Source organism: Salvelinus fontinalis, chromosome 5 (genome assembly GCF_029448725.1).
Source record: "Salvelinus fontinalis isolate EN_2023a chromosome 5, ASM2944872v1, whole genome shotgun sequence".
Classification (NCBI taxonomy): domain Eukaryota; kingdom Metazoa; phylum Chordata; class Actinopteri; order Salmoniformes; family Salmonidae; genus Salvelinus; species Salvelinus fontinalis.
The window spans coordinates 7,960,656-7,985,255 of record NC_074669.1 but is presented as its reverse complement, the minus strand read 5'-3'; the positions used below and the strand labels follow the sequence as shown (position 1 = coordinate 7,985,255).

Below are 24,600 nucleotides of genomic sequence, written 5' to 3'. Positions count from 1 at the left end.
GAGGTGAAAAGCAGTGCTTTGTTTGCAGTTAGGTTAATGGGGTATGTTTTTAAATGTTGACTGACATGACCTTTGTGTCTTTAATGTATCTTTAAAGTGTGATTCTGTGACCCTGGTTGATCCTGGTTGTCTCTGATTCCAGACGGTGTCCACCGTGTCACGGCCCTCTGCACCCTACGTGTCACCATCATCACCGACGACATGCTGACCAACAGCATAACGGTGCGCCTTGAGAACATGTCCCAAGAGCGCTTCTTGTCCCCGCTGCTCGCCCTCTTCAAGGAGGGCGTGGCAGCGGTCCTGTCCACCCGCCCTGATGGCGTCTTCGTCTTCAACATCCAGAAGGACACACATGTCCAGGGGAGCATCCTCAACGTCACCTTCTCCGTCCTGCACCCTACTGGGGGATCCGGGGGCACCATCCCCTCTGGACCTTTCTTCTCCTCAGAAGCCCTGCAGGAGCAGATTTATCTGAACCGGACTCTGCTCACCTTGGTGTCCAGCCAGCGTGTGCTGCCCTTTGACGATAACATCTGCCTCCGCGAGCCCTGTGAGAACTACATGAAGTGTGTGTCGGTGCTGAGGTTCGACAGCTCGGCACCCTTCCTGTCCTCGGATACGGTGCTGTTCAGGCCTATCCACCCGGTGACGGGGCTGCGCTGCCGATGCCCAGCAGGTTTCACGGGGGACTATTGTGAGACGGAGATTGACCTATGCTACTCGGGTCCCTGCCAGAATAACGGCAAGTGCCGGAGCAGGGAAGGCGGGTACACTTGTGCGTGTCCGGAGGACTTCACCGGTGAGTGTTATCCACTTTTTGGTTTCCTACTTGACTCTTTTTCTTTCACCCCATTCTTGATCTGCTCTTTTTCACGTCAGTCTTTCTTTCACCTTTCACTCTGACTTTGCTTTTGTCTTTCTTTCCTGTCTCTCTGTCGTTAGGGTTAGTCTCTCTGTCATTAGGGTTAGGGTTAGTCTCTCTGTCATTAGGGTTAGGGTTAGTCTCTCTGTCATTAGGGTTAGGGTTAGTCTCTCTGTCATTAGGGTTAGGGTTAATCTCTCTGTCATTAGGGTTAGGGTTAGTCTCTCTGACATTAGGGTTAGTCTCTCTGTCATTAGGGTTAGGGTTAATCTCTCTGTCATTAGGGTTAGGGTTAATCTCTCTGTCATTAGGGTTAGGGTTAGTCTCTCTGTCATTAGGGTTAGTCTCTCTGGCATTAGGATTAGGGTTAGTCTCTCTGTCGTTAGGGTTAATCTCTCTGTCATTAGGGTTAGGGTTAGTCTCTCTGTCATTAGGGTTAGTCTCTCTGGCATTAGGATTAGGGTTAGTCTCTCTGTCGTTAGGGTTAATCTCTCTGTCATTAGGGTTAGGGTTAGTCTCTCTGTCATTAGGGTTAGTCTCTCTGGCATTAGGATTAGGGTTAGTCTCTCTGTCGTTAGGGTTAATCTCTCTGCCATTAGGGTTAGGGTTAGTCTCTCTGTCATTAGGGTTAGTCTCTCTGGCATTAGGATTAGGGTTAGTCTCTCTGTCGTTAGGGTTAATCTCTCTGTCATTAGGGTTAGGGTTAGTCTCTCTGTCATTAGGGTTAGTCTCTCTGGCATTAGGATTAGGGTTAGTCTCTCTGTCGTTAGGGTTAATCTCTCTGTCATTAGGGTTAGGGTTAGTCTCTCTGTCATTAGGGTTAGCGTTAACCTCTCTGTCATTAGGGTTAGTCTTTCTGTCATTGGTTTAGGGTTAGGGTTAGTCTCTCTGTCATTAGGGTTAGCGTTAATCTCCTTGTCATTAGGGTTAGTCTCTCTGGCATTAGGATTAGGGTTAGTCTTTCTGTCATTGGTTTAGGGTTAGGGTTAGTCTTTGTGTCATTAGCACTTAGATAGAAACATGCCTACCCCCACCGAGAACTCACATCTGCTTTGACAGAGCCTCTGTCTATAGAGCTTAATATTCCTGCTATATTAAAGACATGGCCCACAGCCAAAACCCTGATTCTGCAGAGGCTATTACCTGTTAATCAAACCCTAGCCTTCTATGCTTTGAAGACTCTTGGCCAGCTCCAGGTAGTCTCAAGTCATAACGTGGCTGATGATGGCTGACCTGACAGTGTTGGCCTCAGGTTTCTCACACTTTCGGGAAAAAGATCCCTTGTAATTCCCTCCTAACCGGAGATTATCTGTCTTGCAGTCGGGTCATTACCTGCTGGAATTCCGTGCCCCGTAAGTCATAGGTGTTCTTTTTATCCAGATCTTGTCAGGGTAATTTGCAACACACAACACCCCACACTAGGAGCTGGAAATAGATCTGGTAGTGGCACATTGGAATGCAAAGACCTTGTGGGGTTGACAATGTTCCTTTTGACCTGTGGGAAAATCATCTCTTGACTCCTTGGTGCTCTCTTTCATAATATGTAATACAATGACCCTTAAAGGGTGACATAATCCCACTTCACTTTCCACACACATTTCTCTGTAGTCTTCCTGTCTCTGTTCTCTATCGCTTCAATATTAAAGCCTTGTCGTGTAATACATTGTTACCATACTGTAAATGATCCTTTCCTGTTTTTTTTATTGGGAGCTATCTTTCATCTCAGTACGTGACCCCTTAATGGTCACCCCAAGCTGTTAGGGAAAGGAAAACAGCATCCATTTGAATGGTGTCACCTCCGGAACACATCTCAGGTCTAGTTAACCAGGCAGGACAGTGTCAGTGTGGGTTGCTGACGGGTCGTGACAGGTGTCTTACAGACCACCAAGGTGGCCTGCTGCTTGACCAAAGACACTCCATTGTTCTGTTGTCATTATGCCACAAGCCGTTTGGTTCCAGCAAAGAGCCAAGGGTCAGTCTGGGTCACAGAGCATGGTGGTTACAATCTGCTGTGTTTTGACATGCTTGTGAATGGGGGTTGGGTCCCAACCCCCCTCTTTCTGAGTCCATTCAGACTAGCTTGTAGGTTGTGTTGTAATGTAGTTGAACTTGTGTCTGCTGAAAGAAACCTGACTGATTTCAGCTTGTTCCCCAAAATATATTTGTAGGGCTTCGTCCTGGAAACATCACAATATAAAGGCCTGAAAGGAGGATTTAAAGGAGAACATGTGTACTCATTTAGATACCTACCTCAACTTTTGTCAATAACAGTTTTTCTGTTTTTAATACTCAGCAGTTTTTTTATACCTGCTCACCTGGGCCGCCCGTTTCCTTTTCCCTTCCTACAGGTGAGCATTGTGAGGTGAACTCCCGCTCTGGCCGTTGCGTCCCGGGGGTGTGTAAGAACGGGGCCAGGTGTGTGGATCTCCTGGTGGGGGGGTTTGTGTGCCAGTGCCCCCCAGGGGAGTACCAGAAACCCTATTGTGAGATGAGCACCCGCAGCTTCCCTGGCCAGTCCTTCATCACCTTCAGAGGGCTACGGCAGAGGTTTCACTTCACTGTGTCCTTCATGTAAGTACACCTATGTGTCTTATAACATGTCTCTATAATAATGTGTACGTGTGTATGAGTGGCTTTTTGGTGGGGGGTGGGTTCTCTTTGCATTCAAGAACGCCTGGAGCTTTTTTGACATAGTACTGAGCCAAATAGTACACATCTAACGCCAAGTCTGAATATACAGTACCAGTCAAAAGTTTGGATACATTTACTCATTCAAGGGATTTTATATATGTTTTACTATTTTCTACATTGTAGAATAATAGTGAAAACACCACATATGGAATCATGTAGTAAACAAAAAAGTGTTAAACAAATCAAAATGTATTTTATATTTGAGATTATTCAAAATAACTACCCTTGCCTTGATGACAGCTGGCATTCTCTCAACCAGCTTCATGAGATAGTCACCTGGAATTCATTTCAATTAACAGGTGTGCCTTTTTAAAAGTTAATTTGTGGAATTTCTTTCGTTCTTAATGCGTTTGAGCCAATCAGTTGTGTTGTGACAAGGTAGATGTGGTATACAGAAGATAGCCCTATTTGGTAAAAGACCAAGTCCATATTATGGCAAGAATAGCTCAAGTAAACAAAGATAAACCACAGTCCATCATTACTTAAAGACATGAAGGTCAGTCAAAATGGAAAATTTCAAGAACTTTGAAAGTTTCTTCAAATGCAGTCGCTAAAACTATCAAGGGCTATGATGAAACTGGCTCTCATGAGGACCGCCACAGGAAAGGAAGACCCAGAGTTACCTCTGCTGCAGAGGATACGTTCATTATAGAGGATACGTTCAAATAAATGCATCACAGAGTTCAAGTAACAGACACATCTCAGCATCAACTGTTCAGAGGAGACTGAATGAATCAGGCCTTCATGGTCGAATTGCTGCAATGAAACCACTACTAAAGGACACCAATAATAAGTAGACACTTGCTTGGGCCAGGAAACACGAGCAATGGACATCAGACCGGTGGAAATCTGTCCTTTTGTCTCATGAGTCCAAATTTGACATTTTTGGTTCCAACCACTGTGAGATGCAGAGTAGGTGAACGGATGATCTCAGCATGTGTGGTTCCCACTGTGAAGCATGGAGGAGGAGGTGTGATGGTGTGGGGGTGCTTTGCTGACACTGTCAGTGATTTATTTGCAATTCAAGGCACACTTAACCAGCATGGCTACCACAGCATTCTGCAGCGATACATCATCCCATCTGGTTTGCACAGGACAATGACCCAACACACCTCCAGGCTGTGTAAGGGCTATTTGACCAAGAAGGAGAATGATGGAGTGCTGCATTAGATGACCTGGTCTCCACAATCACCTGGCCGCAACCCAGTGAAGGAAAATCAGCCAACAAGCGCTCATCAAATGTGGGAACTCCTTCAAGACTTTTGGAAAAGTATTCCTCATGAAGCTGGTTGAGAGAATGCCAAGAGTGTGCAAAGCTGTCATCAAGGCAAAGAGTGGCTACTTTGAAATGTTGTTTTGATTTGTTTAACAATTTTTTGGTTACTGTATGATTCCATATGTGTTAGTTCATAGTTTTGATGTCTTTACTATTATTCTACAATGTAAAAAATTGGAAAAATAAAGAAAAACCCTTGAATGAGTAGGTGTGTCCAAATCTTTGACTGGTACTGTACATACAACCCTTTGTAATAAGCAGTAATGGCTGTATCCGTGGAAACACAAATAAACATTGCCCCTTTCTCTTGTCTCACTCACTGGACATGCTTAGGCATAGGCACATCTGAACCTCAAATCACAGAAGTGCTGAATCACAGGACTGGTACATCAGCCTTGACATTTGTGTTCTGTTTTCACGAAAGAAGGACAAGCCATTTCATCCTGTGGTTAGGTGCAGATATTGGTTCAAATTGTATTCATTTTTTATTTTAAATAGTTTAAAAGTTTAAGGGCTTGCCTGGAGTGACATTTTCTATATCAAGGCTGTAGTGAAACATCTCTTCCTAGCGTCCAGCTCAGGTTCCCTGGCAAAGGTAAAAACAGGAAATGATGCGTGGAGCCAAGGGACTCTAGATGTTTGGCTTTGTTGATCGTGGTTTCCTGTGACGCTGCCCTGTGCCATATGGCTTTTGACTTTTGTGTCTGTACCCGCTACGTGCCAAAGGGTTCATGACACACAGCGGAATGGCTCCCAGTACTAGCTCTATGTCTGTCCGCACCAATCCTCCTTCCCTCCGTAATTTTCCAAATTCCTTTTGCTCCTCTCATTGTCTCTAGTTCAATATGATTATTTTTTCAATTTTCCCTTTTCACTCTCATTGTCTTTTCATTTCCCAGGTTCATTTGTCTCTCAATGTGTCCCACTCTCCCCCGGTCTTTCATTACCTCAAGACAGGTTTAAGCCTTGAGACAATTGAGACACGGATTGTGTATGTGTGCCATTCAGAGGGTGAATGGGCAATACAAAATATTTACGTGCCTTGAATGGGGTATGGTAGTAGGTGCCAGGCACACCAGTTTGTGTTTTTCACACTCAACAGTTTCCTGTGTGTATCAAGAATGGTCCGTCACCCAAAGGACATCCAGCCAACTTGACACAACTGTGGGAAGCATTGGAGTCAACATGGGCCAGCATCCCTGTGGAATTCTTTTGACACCTTGTAGAGTCCATGCCCTGACGAATTGAGGCTGTTCTGAGGGCAACTCAATATTAGGAAGGTGTTCTTAATGTTTTGTACACCCAGTGTACTGTACTGTATAATCAATGATAATATAATGTATTGTACTGTATAATAAGTTATAATATAGTATGCAATCAATGATAACATACTGCTGATAATATACTGTACCAGGGTTAGGGTCAATTCCATTTCAATTTCAGTCAATTCCGAAAGTAATTTAATTTCCAATTCCAAATGTTCCTAATTGAAAAGCATTGGAAAATAATTGGAATTGGAGCTAGAATTTCATTGTACTTCTGGAATTGAAATGTTTTTTACCCTAAGCATGTACTGTACAATCAATGTGACCTTTGCTCCTGTATGACCTCCTGTATGACCTCCTGTCTGACCTCCTGTATGGCCTGCAGGTTTGCCACCAGAGAGAGGAATGCCCTGCTGCTTTACAACGGAAGGTTTAACGAGAAGCACGACTTCATCGCCTTGGAGATCATCGAGGAACAAATCCAGCTCACCTTCTCAGCAGGTAAGGACGTAAAGGATGCAGAGAAGAGATGGCCGCCAGACTCTTCCATTTACTCTGTTCCCTTTGCTTCACTTCACGTCTCTCTCCTATCCCCCTCTCTGTGAAATACTAAATCTCATTAACAGGGAGGTTCTGACCAACTGGGCAGGGGTCAGAGTTTTTGGAGCCAACCCTCAGATACCAGAGAAAATTGAGAGTAAACAGTGATTATGCAGTTCACCCAGTGGACTGTGTTGTGTTGAGTTTGGCAGGGAATTACTGCCATGGAGGTATTAGCCTAAGTAAACAATCATTAACTGACAGTCTATCTAACTAAAGTAGTGTTCACTGATCTGGATCAGTAGCACCAATATTAAAATAACTCAAGAGGTCCAAAGGGTTATGTTTTTCTTAACCTTCCCCAGCCCCATCTCTCAGCTTTATACCAAACCTCCCCAGCCCCATCCCTCAGCTTTATACCAAACCAAGTTGCAGGGCTGCCATTGGGTGTCACACACTCAGGGTTGTCAAAGGGGTCAAAGAAAGAAAGAGAAGTGAGAGGAGGCATCTATGAAAAGGGCCAAACTCAGTTGGAATGGATTTTGTGTCGATGAAACTCTTTCCTGTTTCCTTTGTCCTGTTTCCATTGCTCTAGGAGAAGCCAAAACCACCGTATTGCCCTTTGTCCTGAGTGGGGTCAGTGATGGTCAGTGGCATAGAGTACAGCTACACTACTACAACAAGGTAAGCACACATCCTGGATAGGTGGAGGCTATCATGATAACATAAGATTTGATCACTAAAAGAATGATGCATGTCCCTGTTTACTTGTTGTGCTTCGTGCCTACACCCAGACCACGCTTGGTCTGTGGGGTAAATGACGAGTGGTGTGGTGGGCGCGGGGGAGAGGGGGGTGTTCATTGTTTGGAAATCCTTCAATCACAGTTACTAGAGCACCAGTAGGATTAGGTTGTTATGAACCCAGATGAAGTGCCCTCATAAACCTCCAGGCCAAAGGTTATTCAAGTAGGGCACTCATACTATCCCCCCAACCTCCTCAAACTCCACACAGAGTCCAGATTTTGAAAGGGTTGTCATGGGAACAGACACGCTAGTCTTTGTTTTAGGCGATTTTAGAGTTGATTTGAGGCCGTTGTATTGACAAAGAATAAAATTATTGAGTTTCCATTTTGAGCTTTGTTCTCTTGTTTTGAAAGACAATCTGGGTTAGGCCTGTGTAACTAAACGGGATGACCTCAAACAGAGAAGTATTTCTGGATCCAGGGCTTTCTATGCAGGCTTTTTTATGTTTATTGGCAGTGGAAGTTATTGTGGTCAAGTTCAAAGATGGAACCCACTGAGAGTACTGTTCCTGGAAAGATATTAGTTGTTTTTAGCCTTGCTAAACCTTTGAAAATGACCCAGTAGTGTGAGAATGTACAGTGGTGGCCAAAAGTTTTGAGAATGACACAAATATTAATTTTCACAAAGTCTGCTGCCTCAGTGTCTTTAGATATTTTTGTCAGATGTTACTATGGAATACTGAAGTATAATTACAAGTATTTCATAAGGCTTTTATTGACAATTACATGAAGTTGATGCAAAGAGTCAATATTTGCAGTGTTGACCCTTCTTTTTGAAGACCTCTGTAATCCGCCCTGGCATGCTGTCAATTAACGTCTGGGCCACATCCTGACTGATGGCAGCCCATTCTTGCATAATCAATGCTTGTAGTTTGTCAGAATTTGTGGGGTTTTGTTTGTCCACCCGCCTCTTGAGGATTGACCACAAGTTCTCAATGGAATTAAGATCTGGGAAGTTTCCTGGCTATGGACCTAAAATATCGATGTTTTGTTCCCGAGCCACTTATCACTTTTGCCTTATGGCAAGGTGCTCCATCATGCTGGAAAGGCATTGTTCGTCACCAAACTGTTCCTGGATGGTTGGGAGAAGTTGCTCTCGGAGGATGTGTTGGTACCATTCTTTATTCATGGCTTTGTTCTTAGGCAAAATTGTGAGTGAGCCCACTCCCTTGACTGAGAAGCAACCCCACACATGAATGGTCTCAGGATGCTTTACTGTTGGCATGACACAGGACTGATGGTAGCGCTCACCATGTCTTCTTCGGACAAGCTTTTTTCCGGATGCCCCAAACAATCGAAAAGGGGATTCATCAGAGAAAATGACATTACTCCAGCCCTCAGCAGTCCAATCCCTGTACCTTTTTGCAGAATATCAGTCTGTCCCTGATATTTTTCCTGGAGAGAAGTGGCTTCTTTGCTGCCCTTCTTGACACCAGGCCATCCTCCAAAAGTCTTTGCCTCACTGTGTGTGCAGATGCACTCACACCTGCCTGCTGCCATTCCTGAGCAAGCTCTATACTGGTGGTGCCCCGATCCCGCAGCTGAATCAACTTAAGGAGACGGTCCTGGCGCTTGCTGGACTTTCTTGGGCGCCCTGAAGCCTTCCTCACAACAATTGAACCGCTCTCCTTGAAGTTCTTGATGATCCGATAAATGGTTGATTTAGGTGCAATCTTACTGGCAGCAATATCCTTGCCTGTGAAGCCTTTTTTATGCAAAGCAATGATGACGGCACATGTTTCCTTGCAGGTAACCATGGATGACAGAGGAAGAACAATGACTCCAAGCACCACCCTCCTTTTGAAGCTTCCAGTCTGTTATTCGAACTCAATCAGCATGACAGAGTGATCTCCAACCTTGTCCTCCTCAACACTCACACCTTTGTTAACGAGAGAATCACTGACATGATGTCAGCTGGTCCTTTTGTGGCAGGGCTGAAATGCAGTGGAAATGTTTTGGGGGGAATTCAGTTCATTTGCATGGCAAAAAGGGACTTTGCAATTAATTGCAATTCATCTGATCACTCTTCATAACATTCTGGAGTATATGCCTTATTGCCATCATACAAACTGAGGCAGCAGACTTTGTGAAAATTAATATTTGTGTCATTCTCAAAACTTTTGGTCACGACTGTACTACGGTGCCCCTACTCATACATACATTCATAGTTGGTCATATGCAGACATACACTATCATTTTGTAAGCTGTAAGAACATGAGCCTGGTCCTAGACTGTCTTCTGGTTTACACATTTCCCCATGTGTACAACATCTAACATTAGTGAGGCACCGATATTACATTTTTTGCTGATACCGATATCCAATATTTTCCTTGACAAAAAAAAGATTCCGATTACCAATATAAAAAAATGTTGCGGCCTTTTAAGCATTCTAGTACAGTTAAATAGTTAACTTCTTACGTCTGAAATCCCGCTAACGGGATCGATATGACAACAGCCAGTGAGTGGAAGTGCAGGGCGCCAAATTCAAACAACAGAAATCTCATAATTAAAGTTCCTCAAACATACAAGTATTTTACACCATTTTAAAGATAAACTTGTTGTTAATCCCACCACAGTGTCCGATTTCAAAAAGGCTTTACGACGAAAGTACACCAAACGATTATGTTAGGTCAGCAACTAGTCACAGAAAAACACAGCCATTTTTCCAGCCAAAGAGAGGAGTCGCAAAAAGCAGAAATAGAGATAAAATGAATCACTAACCTTTGATGATCTTCATCAGATGACACTCATAGGGCTTCATGTTACACAATAGATGTATGTTTTGTTTATATCCAAAAATCTCAGTTTACAGTGGCGTGTTATGGTCAGTAATGTTTTGCTTCCAAAACATCTGGTGATTTTGCAGAGAGCCACATCAATTTACAGAAATATTCATCATAAATGTTGATGAAAATACAAGTGTTATACATGGAATTATAGATCCACTTCTCCTTAATGCAACCGCTGTGTCAGATTTAAAAAAAAAAATACGGAAAAGCGCACCGTGCAATAATCAGGTGCTTCTACACCTGCATTGCTTGCTGTTTGGGGTTTTAGGCTGGGTTTCTGTACAGCACTTTGAGATATCAGCTGATGTTAGAAGGGCTATATGAATACATTTGATTTGATTTGATTTGATACGGCACTCAGACACAAAAACAAGCCATACAGGTACCCGCCATGTTGTGGAGTCAACAGAAGTCAGAAATAGCATTATAAATATTCACTTACCTTTGAAGATCTTCATAAATGCACTCCCAGGAATGCACTCCCAGGAATCCCAGGTCCACAATAAATGTTTGTTTTGTTCGATAAAGTCCATCATTAATGTCCAAATACCTCCTTTTTGTTTGCGCATTTGGGTCACGAATCCAAATTCATGAGGCGCGAGCACTAGGTCCAGAAGGAAAGTCAAAAAGTTCCGTTACAGTTCGTTGAAATATGTCAAACGATGTATAGAATCAATCTTTAGGATGTTTTTAACATACATCTTCAATAATGTTTCAACCGGAGAATTCCTTTGTCTTTAGAAATGCAATGGAACGCAGCTAACTCTCACGGGCGCGAGCAAGACTGAGCTCATGGCACTCTGCCAGACCGCTAGTTGAAACAGCTCTCATTCTCTCCTCCTTCACAATAGAAGCATCAAACAAGGTTCTAAAGACTGTTGACATCTAGTGGAAGCCTTAGGAAGTGCAATCGGACCAAATTTACACACAGAAAAACACACACACACACACACACACACACACACACACACACACACACACACACACACACACACACACACACACACACACACACACACACACACACTGACCAAAAGTTATTTTGTTGGAATTTACGTATGTCCCCATTACCAGTAAAACATAATCAAAACCTATTTCTTTCATTTACTTTCCATGCTGTTTCATTATTCATTTGTTCAGTCATTTCATTCTTAACCCGGATTTCTATGAAATGCCGTTTGGGTCTTTGCATGTCAAAAAATATACTATTTAACACTATTTGATGTGTCAAATAACACTATTTGACGTGTCAAATAAGTTTGTTGACCAGCCTCCCGGGTGGCGCAGTGGTCTAGGGCACTGCATCGCAGTGCTAACTGCGCCACCAGAGTCTCTGGGTTCGCGCCCAGGCTCTGTCGCAGCCGGCCGCGACCGGGAGGTCCGTGGGGCGACGCCCAATTGGCATAGCGTTGTCCGGGGTAGGGAGGGTTTGGCCGGTAGGGATATCCTTGTCTCATCGCGCTCCAGCGACTCCTGTGGCGGGCCGGGCGCAGTGCGCGCCAACCAAGGGGGGCCAGGTACACGGTGTTTCCTCCGACACATTGGTGCGGCTGGCTTCCGGGTTGGAGGCGTGCTGTGTTAAGAAGCAGTACGGCTGGTTGGGTTGTGCTTCGGAGCACGCATGGCTTTCGACCTTCGTCTCTCCCGTGCCTGTGCGGGAGTTGTAGCGATGAGACAAGGTAGTAATTACTAGTGATTGGATACCACGAAAAATTGGGGAGAAAATGGGATAAAAAATTAAAATAAAATAAAACTTTGTTGACCAATCAGGACATGCATATGACTGCACGTCACATAATAATTTAACGCGTTCATTAATTTTTCACGTATTTATTACACATTGATTACACTATCACTCGTATTTCATGTCACACTGATTCATCGATACGTATGCTATGATGCTGGTAAAGTTGTCTCGCGCACCTACAGTGCTGGTCATAAAAAAAGCTAGCTAGCTCATGGATGCAAACAATGTTCTTCCCCAAAAATATAGCAAAACAACATAATCTGTTTCAGTAGCTATAGTTAGCTTGCTAACTGTATAGCTAGGTGTCATCATCTAAAATAACCCTAATTTAGAAGACAGTTCTTATTTGATTAATCGTGGGTCGGACCCATCTATGTTAAGCTAGCCATAATACGGATTAGACACAATAGCGGACTTTGCGGTTAGTCTTCAAAATAAAAGTATGGCATAATTCTACTATTTGTATTCATTTGCATCACTGTCAATGACATACTTTTATTTTGAAGGCAACCCGCAAAATTCCACTATTGTGCCTAATCCTTATTGCGGCTAGCTTCACAACACATAACCCGGTCCGGTCCAGCCTCACTAGCCAGATGAAGCTAGCGGGCTGCTTATAACGTTAGCTTTGGGCAACAGGGTTAAGTAGCTGGCTAGCTATTTATTTTCATGAACTGAAGTTCAATTTCAATAGGCGAACAACAAGTGGCTACCTAGCTAATACTTACTCACAAGGATTCCTAAATCATTGCTAAGAATAATGAACATGTATGCAGTTTCTACTGGTCATTGTTCTCAGGCTGGTTGTATTGGTGCTAGCTAGGTACCAAGCTAATGCTATTTATCCCAGGAGTTGCGGTCGAACAAATGATGCTTTATTACCATGATGCTTTAATCCAAGATGTCCCTACAGATGGAATTCAAGCCATGACATGGTTGAGAGATACCTTGAGCAGAAAGTTGTGGTGTATTCCACACTGACTGATCAAGCTGGAGGAAGAATGTCAAAGATATTGTGACTTTGTCTGAAAATGACATAAGACTAGCAGAGGAAGTTATCAAAGTGTGCAAACCTCTCAAAACAGTGAGACAATTCCATCATTCCAATTACAATAATTCAAATTTCCATGGTCCTGTCTATCAAATCAAATCAAATTGATTTATAAATCCCTTCTTACATCAACTGATATCTCAAAGTGCTGTACAGAAACCCAGCCTAAAACCCCAAACAACAAGCAATGCAGGTGTAGAAGCACGGTGGCTAGGAAAAACTCCCAAGAAAGGCTGGAAACCTAGGAAGAAACCTAGAGAGGAACCAGGCTATGAGGGGTGGCCAATCCTCTTCTGGCTCTGCCAGGTGGAGATTATAACAGAACATGGCCAAGATGTTCAAATGTTCATAAATGACTAGCAGAGTCAAATAATAATAATCACAGTGGATGTCGAGGGTGCAACAGGTCAGCACCTCAGGAGTAAATGTCAGTTGGCTTTTCATAGCCGGTCATTCAGAGTATTTCTACCGCGCCTGCGGTCTCTAGAGAGTTGAAAACAGCAGGTCTGGGGCAGGTAGCACGTCCGGTGAACAGGTCAGGGTTCCATAGCCGCAGGCAGAACAGTTGAAACTGGAGCAGCAGCACGGCCAGGTGGACTGGGGACAGCAAGAAGTCATAAGGCCAGGTAGTCCTGAGGCATGGTCCTAGGGCTCAGGTCCTCCGAGAGAGAGAAAGAAAAAAAGAAAGAAAGAAAGAAAGAAAGAAAGAATTAGAGAGAGCATATTTAAATTCACAAAGGATACCGGATAAGACAGGAGAAATACTCCAGATATAACAGACTGACCATAGCCCCCGACACATAAACTACTGCAGCATAAATACTGGAGACTGAGACAGGAGGGGTCAGGAGACACTGTGGCCCCATCTGATGATACCCCCGGACAGGGCCAAACAGGCAGGATATAACCCCACCCACTTTGCCAAAGCACAGCCCCCACACCACTAGAGGGATATCTTCAACCACCAACTTACCATATAGCCCACAAAGATCTCCGCCAAGGCACGACCCAAGGGGGGGGTGGGCGTCAACCCAGACAGGAAGATCACGTCAGTGACTCAACCCACTCAAGTGACGCACCCCTCCTAGGGACGGCATGGAAAGCAATGATCCTGAAATCAATGGTGGCATGTGATGAAGATGAACCTGCAGTAAGGGATGTCAAGACTGCTATCAGAGTTAACCTGGAGCCTAGATATGCTGACCCTGGTGTCCAAGACTTCTTACACAAGAGCACCACTTTGGACTCCCGGTTCAAGTCCCTGCTGCACCTGGATGCTGCTGCTTGTCTGAGAGTCTACAATGAACTCACAGCAGAGATTGTGACCAATATACAACAGGTATTGTATTTATTTTGTTAATGTGACATTTATTATTTTATTAATTAGTGATTTAACAATTAATTATAAAGTAATAATTGTAATTGACATAAATGTGTCTGATGTATATTTCTAACAACAAATCATATTTTTAAAGCCACTTCAGAGAGAGTAATTTTCATCTAATTTAATTCTGCCGGGTCAAGCCACAGTTACCACAGGAGCCAACCCCTCTCCAAAGACGGCAGAGGACAGGGGTTCTCCTCCAGAAAAGAAGTCTGCCATGGCTGAGCTTTTTGGGGAGTTGCTCACGACCCAGGAGCAGGGAACCAAGTCAAAGGTCAAGGTCATAGAGGTGGAGGTGACCTCATACAGGGAAGTGGACTGTATTCCCCTGGATGCTGATCATCTTACATGGTGGAAGACCAAAGAGTTAATATACCCTCATGTTGCCATGTTAGCAAGGCACTACCTGGCTGTGCCTGGGACCTCTGTCCCTAGCGAGAGGGTATTCTCCACAGTGGCTGACATTGTCACAGCAAACGGATCTGTGCTCACTGCAGATAATGTGGATAGTCTAATCTTCTTAAAGAAAAACTTGGAAATCTGAATAACTTTTACATTTACATTTTAGTCATTTAGCAGATGCTCTTATCCAGAGCGACTTACAGTAGAGTGCATACATTTTATTACATTTACATACTGAGACAAGGATATCCCTACCGGCCAAACCCTCCCTAACCCGGACGACGCTATGCCAATTGTGCGTCGCCCCACGGACCTCCCGGTCTCGGCCGGCTGCGACAGAGCCTGGGCGCGAACCCAGAGACTCTGGTGGCGCAGTGGGCTAGGACACTGCATCGCAGTGCTAGCTGCGCCACCAGAGTCTCTGGGTTCGCGCCCAGGGAGGTAAATTTTATTTTTGTCAAGGAACCAGTCTCAAGTGGTCCTATTTAGTTTAAGGCACTGCTATGTGACTTAATGTTGATATATGCTGCTGGACTATGCACTCTTGTTGAAGTTCTGTTTTAAATGAATATTTTATTTCATGTTATAAGGCAGGCACTGCTGTTTTTTGTTGTCCCTTTGTTTCCAAATGCTCCTGGGAATTCAAGCTACCCATGTTACTATTATAATAAATAGAAAATCTAAATACCAATTACATATTTCTCAGGCGTTAATTTTGTCGATGTATCGAAACCGTACCGAACCGTGACACCACTGTACCGTATCGTACTGAACCATGAGTTTTATGAACCGTTTCACCCCTAGTTTTAAGACAGTACAGTATAACGGTAGGCTTAAACTGCTTCTCCAATGGAAATCCTCGATCACACTTGTAGGCGATCATGGCGACGTTGGCTAGCTAAGCTCATGTGTCGAAACACATAATCGGGTTTAACAGGTAATTTTGCGCCAAACTGTACATGTGCAGGCCAACTAATCAAAGGCACTTCTTCGATATAAAGTTGTTTTTGATGAAAATGAAAACATGTCAGTTTCACGAGGTTGGAGTAATACCAAGTTCAACTACTTCAGACATTGGCTCAAATCTAGGTTATGCCTTTAGATTTCAAGAAAATGTACATCTGAGGAAGAATGTTTCACTTCTCTCATTGACTTCTCTAAACCCCGGCCTGGTCTGCTTGGTCTGCTTCCCAAGGGTTCCCAGAAGTCTGGTGATGTTGCTCCTCTGGGTTTAGAAACTCTGTACTTTCACTCTCAGTACAAGAGAGGGATAGAGCAGCTAGTTGTTTGTTGTTTTGTCTTGTTCACCCTGGCCTTCACAGCCGCGGCATGCACCATCTGCATCATATGCACACGCATGCACGCACTTATGCAGACACACACATACGCACACACACACATACAGACATGGTTTCGAATTTTCATAATTCAGCACATTCTGCACATTTTGGAGAAGATATGCTAAAAGCATTGTTTTAGGGATTGTTTTGTACTCAGGCTTTCCTAGTGGACAGGAAGATGGAACACGTGATTAATGTCTGTGAATTTATGAGAGTGTTTGTTTGTAATGTGTGGAAAAGAGAGGGGAACAAGTGTCACTGAGTTCCTGTTGTTTGGGTTGACCTTGACATGGTGACATAATGTGAATAGAATGCAGCCTGTATATGGCAACAACAAGGGAGATCTTGTATACTTTACAGTAGTTTTGCTATAATTAGACTAGTAAGAGCTCTATTCTGAGTATGCCCTCTCTCATATTAAACATAGTGCCAAACCAAACAGTCCAGGGCTCTGCAACAACAGTCTTCTAGGTCCCTTCTGTCAGAGCCCAGAGGTCTGAAAGCTAAACCAGAACAGCACAAACAGACGGCCAACACAGTCAATGTACTACCTTTTTGTCTACCCCCCATAGCCCAACCATGAGAAAAGAGGGATACAAGAAACAGATGCCCAAAGAGTAGTATCTATGTTATTCTGGAGTTATTAATGAAGGCCAGAACAATATATAGTAGTGTGGAATGCAGCAGGCATTTGTGATTGGTCCATAATCCAGATATTTCAATTCAGTATGTGAATATGGACACTTTTGAACTAGGTAGAATGTATTGTGTGAAAAGAGCAAGACCATGATAGTATTGCAGTAGCTACATTGTAGTACAATGTTCAGGCCTCTCCTCTGTCAACAGAATTACTTCATGATTCATTTCTCCCCAGGGCATGTGGTCTTTCACTATGATGCTTTCACATTGCTCAGTGTACTGTGTAAACCTAGTGGTGCCTATTACCAAACTGGCGATCATATAGCCTATGTTGTAACCTAGCCTTAGGACCAATGTTCCCCCGAAGCAGCTCGCGTTAGACGGGAGCCCAGCTCCCCCGGGACTGCTGCAGAAGAAATATCAGCCTGCGCAGAGAAGCACAAGATTGAACTTCACTCAACTTTCTAGTGTTCCCCGTTAGTGAACACTATCAAATTAACAAGGTGTAACAGTATAACTTTACGGTGTCCCCTCGCCCCGACACGGGCGCGAACCTGGGACCCTCTGCACACATCAACAACGGTTTCCCACGAAGAACGGTCGTTACCCATCGCTCCACAAAGGCCGCGGCCCTTGCAGAGCAAGGGGCAACCCTACTTAAAGTCTCAGAGCAAGTGACGTAACTGATTGAAATGCTACTAGCGCGTACCCGCTAACTAGCTAGCCATTTCACATCCGTTACACTCACCCCCCTTTCAACCTCCTCCTTTTCCGCAGCAACCAGTTATCCGGGTCAACAGCATCAATGTAACAGTATAACTTTACGTCGTCCCCCTCGCCCCGACACGGGCGCGAACCAGGGACCCTCTGCACACATCGACAACAGTCACCCACGAAGCACGGTCGTTACCCATCGCTCCACAAAAGCCGCGGCCCTTGCAGAGCAAGGGGCAACCCTACTTAAAGTCTTAGAGCAAGTGACGTAACTGATTGAAATGCTACTAGCGCGTACCCGCTAACTAGCTAGCCATTTCACATCCGTTACAAAGGCACACCTGTTAATTGAAATGCGTTCCAGGTGACTACCTAATGAAGCTGGTTGAGAGAATGCCAAGAGTGTGCAAAGCTGTCATCAAGGCAAAGGGTGGCTACTTTGAAGAATCTCAAATATATTTTGATTTGTTTAACACTGTTTTGATTACTACATGATTCCATATGTGTTATTTCATATTTTTGATGTCGTCACTATTATTCTACAATGTAGAAAATAGTACAAATAAAGAGAAACCTTTGAATGAGTAGGTGTGTCCAAACTTTGACTGGTACTGTATATGTAGTGACATGTGCACATTTGTACATTTGTTCATATCCTTTACTAGTTAGTGAGTTATTAGCCCAGTTATAGATTATTTGTAGTCAGCAATGGGGGAATGATTGCTTCCTACAAGAGCACAACAATCTTTTTTTTGTCTTAAAGGGGCAGTGTTGTATTTTGAGAGTAGCCAATAGGCAGAGGATAGCATTATTTGTCTAATTCTATGTAATAATGGGATGGAAATAATGATGCATTTGATTTTGTAAAGTGGTTTCTTGCATCAAAAAACACAACAACATTTTTAGTCACCTACATGTCTGAAGGACAAGTGGATAAATAGGTGAATGTCAAGCCCTGCATGTTTTTTTCAATAGTCTCACGGAATGTAGGTCTACGTTGAACACCACGCATTGCCTGCTACTGTAGGCTGAATGATAGAACAGCTTTTTCTATGTTAAAATGTTATGGGATGCATTTTCTCCATTGTTTTTAATGGTAGGCCACTCAGGTAGGCTTGCATTATGGTTAAATAGCCACAGTAGCCGCCTTGACCACTATTAAAACTAACTTAAACCGGGTACAGCCTCAGTGTTCAGAGTAAACACACACCGGAAGTTGCACAGAATTTTCACAACGTTCAAGTTTGCGCTCAGCAGACCTGAAATTTGCTCAGTGAGGAAAATGTTTTGAGGGAACATTGCTTAGAACTTATGCTTCATGTTTGCCTATTGTCCAGTAGGTGTACATTAGGCACATTTCAAGGTTATAGATTATAGTCCTCACCATTCCAAAGTGAAAGTCTGTATTTATCAAGACTTGGCTGGATGAGAGAAGAGTGATACGTCTTTATCTTTGTTCCATGGTGTTTTCATGTTCAGAACAAATGACCAAGAGAGAAGGAAAGGGACAGTGGTATACATCAACATGTCTACATTCAACTATAAACCAGTGGAGCCTCAAGTCTGCAGTTCAATGGGAAAATAGATTATTTTTTTAATTTTTTTAAAGTTAAATGAATTGTCTGCTAAAACGTTGAGTTAAATGTTGGTCTCTGCTAAACTCTGTTAAAGTAGGGCATCTTTGTTTTACATATTATATTAGAGATTTTAATAGTCACATTTACAGGGCTGCAGATGTAATTACATGGTACAGTGAAATTCTTAAACTCCGAGCACCAACAATGCAGGACAAAGTAATGTCTTTAGTGTGGAGGGAAAGAGGAGAAGTGATGTTTGCCAGAAACACTACCTCTACTAGCAGACACACAGTTGACAGATTAGAGAGATAAAGATTTGGGCGTCTGGAGATTAAACGTAGATGACAGACGCTCCCAAGAGCTTAATCCCACCAACAGAAAAATGCTCTTGGTGGGAATTATAATGATCATCCCAATTCCTGAATGGAGCTGTTTTTAGAAATAACAGTCTTATTTATATCCTGTGATGTTACTCAGTAGGGGATATTTGGACACTTCACAACAAAGTTGCTTTGATCACATATTGGTAGCTTTTAGCATGAATCTTGGCAATTTGGCTTGAAAGGCCAACAGAGCGAGAAGTCCTCTATTTCTCATCAACCCAGAATATTTAGGCAAATATGTCATCAGTGAATCTGATATGCTCATTGTGTGGAATGTCATCCCTGCTAGAGTAATCAGTTGTCTGAAACTCGACTCTTAGCACCCAATGGGCATCCTCCGTTTGACTTGTAACACCTGGAATGCTGTCATCAATTAGGGAATGTCTCAGAGATTGATAGTAGTCTATATGACTATGGGGGGAGTAATGTGATTATTGTGACAAGCCTGATATTTCCACCGGGGAGATTACTCTCTAAACACATTACAATGAGCAATTGAGTTTGGTTTGTACTAAAGTCCCAGCATGCATCTCTAAAAGAAACAGTTGTTCCTACAATATTGTTTTACCTCTTCCTGTTGTCACACCTGCAGTTGCATAGGTCATCCTCCCTGCAATGTCACATCCCCACAGGAAATAGATCAAAGGTCCACACACATACAGTTTGATAGAAACACACATACAGATTTTGTATTTGCACGTACAGATACACATTGAGGTGACATAAGGTCACTGAACGTGACGCTGCTTGGGGAGAACTAGGTGGATGTGGTGTTAATAGCTTGGAAAAGGGCAGCACCGTGAGATGAGTTGCAGGGGAGGTAAACACTGACAGTTGCTGATGATATCTCCAATTGTTGTTGCCACTTGGTGGAAACTGGGGTCCCAGGGGAGGATTTGACATAGAATGGCGTTCTCAGTCTATGGTATCTCTTCACCCACCAGTGTCCCGCTCTCATAATCCAATTACACTCCAACAATCAACGGCACCTCAGCTTCATTGAGCAATAACAGCCTCTTCACGCTGGGCTTGAGCCCAGGGGTTCTGCTATCCCCAAATACTGTAGCACCAAACAAACAGTCCTGCGCTTCAAAAAGGGAAAACCATGACCATCAGACCATGACCTTCATTAGTCATCGAGAAGCTGTTTCCCTTCCGAAACCGACTCTATGGTTCCTCACTTGTATGGCTGAAAGCCCCAATTTTCTCACTGGATATTGGTACCTTAGTTTATTAGCTGTGACGTCCTTACATTTCATATGACCTCCCTTCTATTTCCAGCCCAATATTGGTCGCCTTGGCATCCCCCACGGACCATCAGGAGAGAAGGTGGCAGTCGTTGCTGTGGACGACTGCGACATCGCCATGGCAATTGGCTTTGGTGGCCAGATCGGGAACTACTCTTGTGCCGCCCAGGGCATACAGACAGGACAGAAGAAGTGAGTGCAGTCTCATAGGGTTTATCCAGCCTCCTGTCGGACCAATCTTAGCTTTTCTCCCCTCAAGTGGAAAGGGACAGCAATTGCCATTTGGTTTCCCATATTACATCTTAGCAAGTTCTCATGCAGTAGACATAAAACCTACATCAGTATTAGTGTCCTATTCACTTCTTAACTCTTGTGATTCTTTATTCTTATGCAAATGCCTATATCTAAATGTGTTTCTTATTCAAATGTATATCGCCTCCTACTAGGGAAAAATTTGTTGGGTATTAGTAAATCACAAGATTTGACAATAGAGGGCATTTTGTTATATGCGAGCTGCGCATTTTTTTCATAACTTGTGTTATGAGTTCATGTTACGCCAGCATTGGTCCCACTAAACAGTGGAGGTTTTGATGCAGGGTAAAGTAGTTGTAAGAGGCTTGATCAGCCTTTCTCTTTGTCTTTTTGGTTTGTGTGTTGAGTCACGATGTTAATAACAATGTTTTAGTGTGGTTGTAGCGTGATTGGTGCACTGTAATGTCAATCAGAGAATCATACTCATAACAAAAGGCCTTGACTCTCCACTCAGAATCAGGTCCAGTTGATGGTTGTTCTATGTTGTCCATCTCTAGGTCCCTGGACCTGACCGGTCCACTACTTCTGGGCGGTGTTCCCAACCTGCCGGAGGATTTCCCCGTCCGGAACCGAGACTTTGTGGGCTGCATGAGAGACCTGACTATAGACAGCAAGCCTGTGGACATGGCCAGTTATGTGGCCAACAACGGCACGGCAGCAGGTCTGTTCTAATCCTCACGTGTGATAGTTGTCATCTGTAGCTTAGTTGGTAGAGCATTGTGCTTGTAACGCCAGGATAGTGGGTTTGATTCTCGGGACAACCCTGAATGTAAAATGTATGCACCCATGACTGTAAGTTGCTTTGGATAAAAGCGTCTACTAAATGGCATATTTCAACGCATTAGTTTGATATTTTTGTCTAACCCTATTGATGCCACTGATTATCATAAGCCTGTATTACATGTCTGTATTCAGGGTGCACAGCAAAGAAGGACTTCTGCACTCAACGTGTGTGTCTGAATGGAGGAGTCTGTGTGAACAAGTGGAGCACGTACTCCTGTGGCTGTCCCCTGGGTTACGGAGGGAAGAACTGTGAACAAGGTAAAGGATTTTAGGAAAAGTGTATTGGATATATTTTTGAGGGGTTTGTGTACGGGTGTGTGTCAGTCTGCGTATCCTGCATGTGTGTGTGTGCATGTGCCCTGTGTGTATGTAGCTATGTGTTTTATTGTGGGTCTCATAATTAATGCAGTTGAAAAAGTTTCAGTCACGCTCTTCAAGGCTAGCGGTGAGTAAACAGAAAAGGTCAATGTGGACAAGTTTCCTGAATCTCCACATTCCTACATTACACACTGACCCTACCTCTGGCTCTGTTGGAGTACTTTACTAATACATCCTTCCATCCCTGCCTGCTTGAGGTAATCACAGATGTCAACTGGCCTTGCTGATGGAAGTAATAGACTGATGGTAACCTGGTTTTCACCTATCCTTAAGGAAGGAAGGAAGGATTTTTAAAAGTATTTACACTTGGCCCAGGGCCAAATGACCACTAGTACATATAATTGGTGATCTGATTATTACCCAGAAGCATTATGGTTCAGTCAGTGGTACTTGTCAGTTTCAATGCTTGTTTTTATGTCTATAGCTGACTAACGCAGTATATAGAGGTAGAAGAGCAATTCATAGTTTATGGTACTATATACTTTAGTTGATAAATTTGCTGGCCAAATCTTGAATAGTGATTTGCTTTTTTAACTCTCAAGAGGGATCACTATGTCAGAAAACACTTTTATTGGCATACCAGTTGACAGTAAAGCACACTTTGTGAGTCAATGTTTTCCACTTTTCTGATGTAAGTCATGTTAGCAGGAAAAGGAAATCACTTGTTGTGACAAAAAATGTTTTGCTCATAAAATAAAAAAAGGTCCTACCGGACATTATTCATCACGACCAGACACGATTCTTAAAAGGAAGATCAACATTAGACAACTACTAGAAATAATGGAAAACTATAAGAATGGGGGGAAACCAGGTATAAACTTTATAGCAGATTTTGAGAAAGCCTTTGATACACTAGAATCTGTTTATAAGTGCCTGGATTTTTTCAACTCATAAGATGGGTAAAGTCATGTACAACAATCCTTTATGTAAAATAATAAATAATGGTTACTTCTCTGAGAACTTTGAATTGTCAAGAGGCATAAAAACAACAAGGTTGTCATACATATTTATTATAACCATAGAATTTTTAGCTTTACATAAACATACTTTTAATCCATCTGTCTGCATATTTCAAGACATGACATATGGGGGTGTAGTGAGATACCCATTGGGATGGACAATTCTTTTCTCATCACTCCATTGTGAAGCAACGTATACTAAAAGCTAGGAAGTCAATCAATCCGCCATCATTGACAAAATGGAAAAATCTCATTATTTATTATAGAAATAGTATGGGCAACTGAGTAAAACAAATTGGTACAATTTAAGACCAAGTGGCAAACAATAATGCAGGTACTAAGGAAGGGTTGTGAGCAGGCAGGTCTGGGCAGATTAGATGTAGTCTTTGTTTGTATGTGTCTGTAAGTTGTCTTTAGTTTGAATAAGTTTGTTTTTGTTTTAGGAATAAAAACAAAATCTGTCTAATGTTAACATTAAGGGGCCAAAAATTAAGGGAATAGAGACAAAAGTATCAATGTATGCCGATGATTCAAGTTTTCTCGAGTCCTCAATCTTCGACCTTGAAGGGCTTCATTGAGGACCTGGACAATTCCTCCAGTATCTCTGGACTAAAACCCAACTGTGATAAGTGTACTATATTACGGATTTGGTCTCTAAAAGATACAAACTTTAAATTGCCATTTTATCTCTCGATTAAATTGGTGGATGGTAAAGTCAATATGCTTGGTGTACACAATATCTTGCAACTATTAACTTTGATCGAAAACGTAGAAAAATAGATAGAATTTTGAAACTGTGGAGAGGGAAACACCTATCCATTTACGTGAAGATTACACTGATTAATTCTCTAGTTATATCGCAGTTGACATATTTATTCATGCATCCACCGACTCCAGCAGAATCCCTTTTCAAATAATACGAGTAAAAAATGTGTCACTTCATTTTGAATGTCTAACCAGATAAAGTTCAACAAACATATTTTTATAACAAACATGAGTTTGGAGGGTTAAAACTATGAAATAGTAAGGCATTAAACCTCTCCTAAAGCCTCCATTGTACCGGAATAGTATCTAAATCCTAAAAGTTTTTTTTAGCAAGTACGCCTTTATCTTTGTAGTGACTGGGTGTATTGATACACCATCCAAAGTGTAATTAAGAACTTCACCATGCTCAAAGGGATATTCAATGTTTGTTTTTTTACCTATCTACCAATAGGTGCCCTTCTAGCGAGGCATTGGAAAACGTCCATGGTCTTTGTGGTTGAATCTTATTTTGAAATTCACTGCTCAACTGAGGGGGCCTTACAGATAATTGTATGTGTGGGGTACAGGCATGAGGCAGTCATTTGAAAATCATGTTGAACACTATCATTGCACACAGAGTGAGTCCATGCAACTTATTATGTGAGTTGTTAAGCAAATGTTTACTCCTAAACTTATTTCGGCTTGCCATAGCAA

General features: G+C 42.9%; 1 protein-coding gene across 2 annotated transcripts in view; it reads left to right on the top strand.

Annotated features, from left to right (window-relative positions):
- LOC129855019 (cadherin EGF LAG seven-pass G-type receptor 1-like) overlaps positions 1–24,600 on the top strand; it is a 108,926-nt gene that overhangs the window by 51,096 nt on the left and 33,230 nt on the right. For both annotated transcript variants that reach the window (XM_055922257.1, XM_055922256.1), the window contains exons 2-8: positions 143–799; positions 3,211–3,433; positions 6,480–6,595; positions 7,230–7,318; positions 20,745–20,902; positions 21,520–21,683; positions 21,938–22,063. In XM_055922257.1, the coding sequence (XP_055778232.1) occupies positions 143–799; positions 3,211–3,433; positions 6,480–6,595; positions 7,230–7,318; positions 20,745–20,902; positions 21,520–21,683; positions 21,938–22,063 (1,533 nt within the window). The remainder of the gene's footprint in view (positions 1–142; positions 800–3,210; positions 3,434–6,479; positions 6,596–7,229; positions 7,319–20,744; positions 20,903–21,519; positions 21,684–21,937; positions 22,064–24,600) is intronic.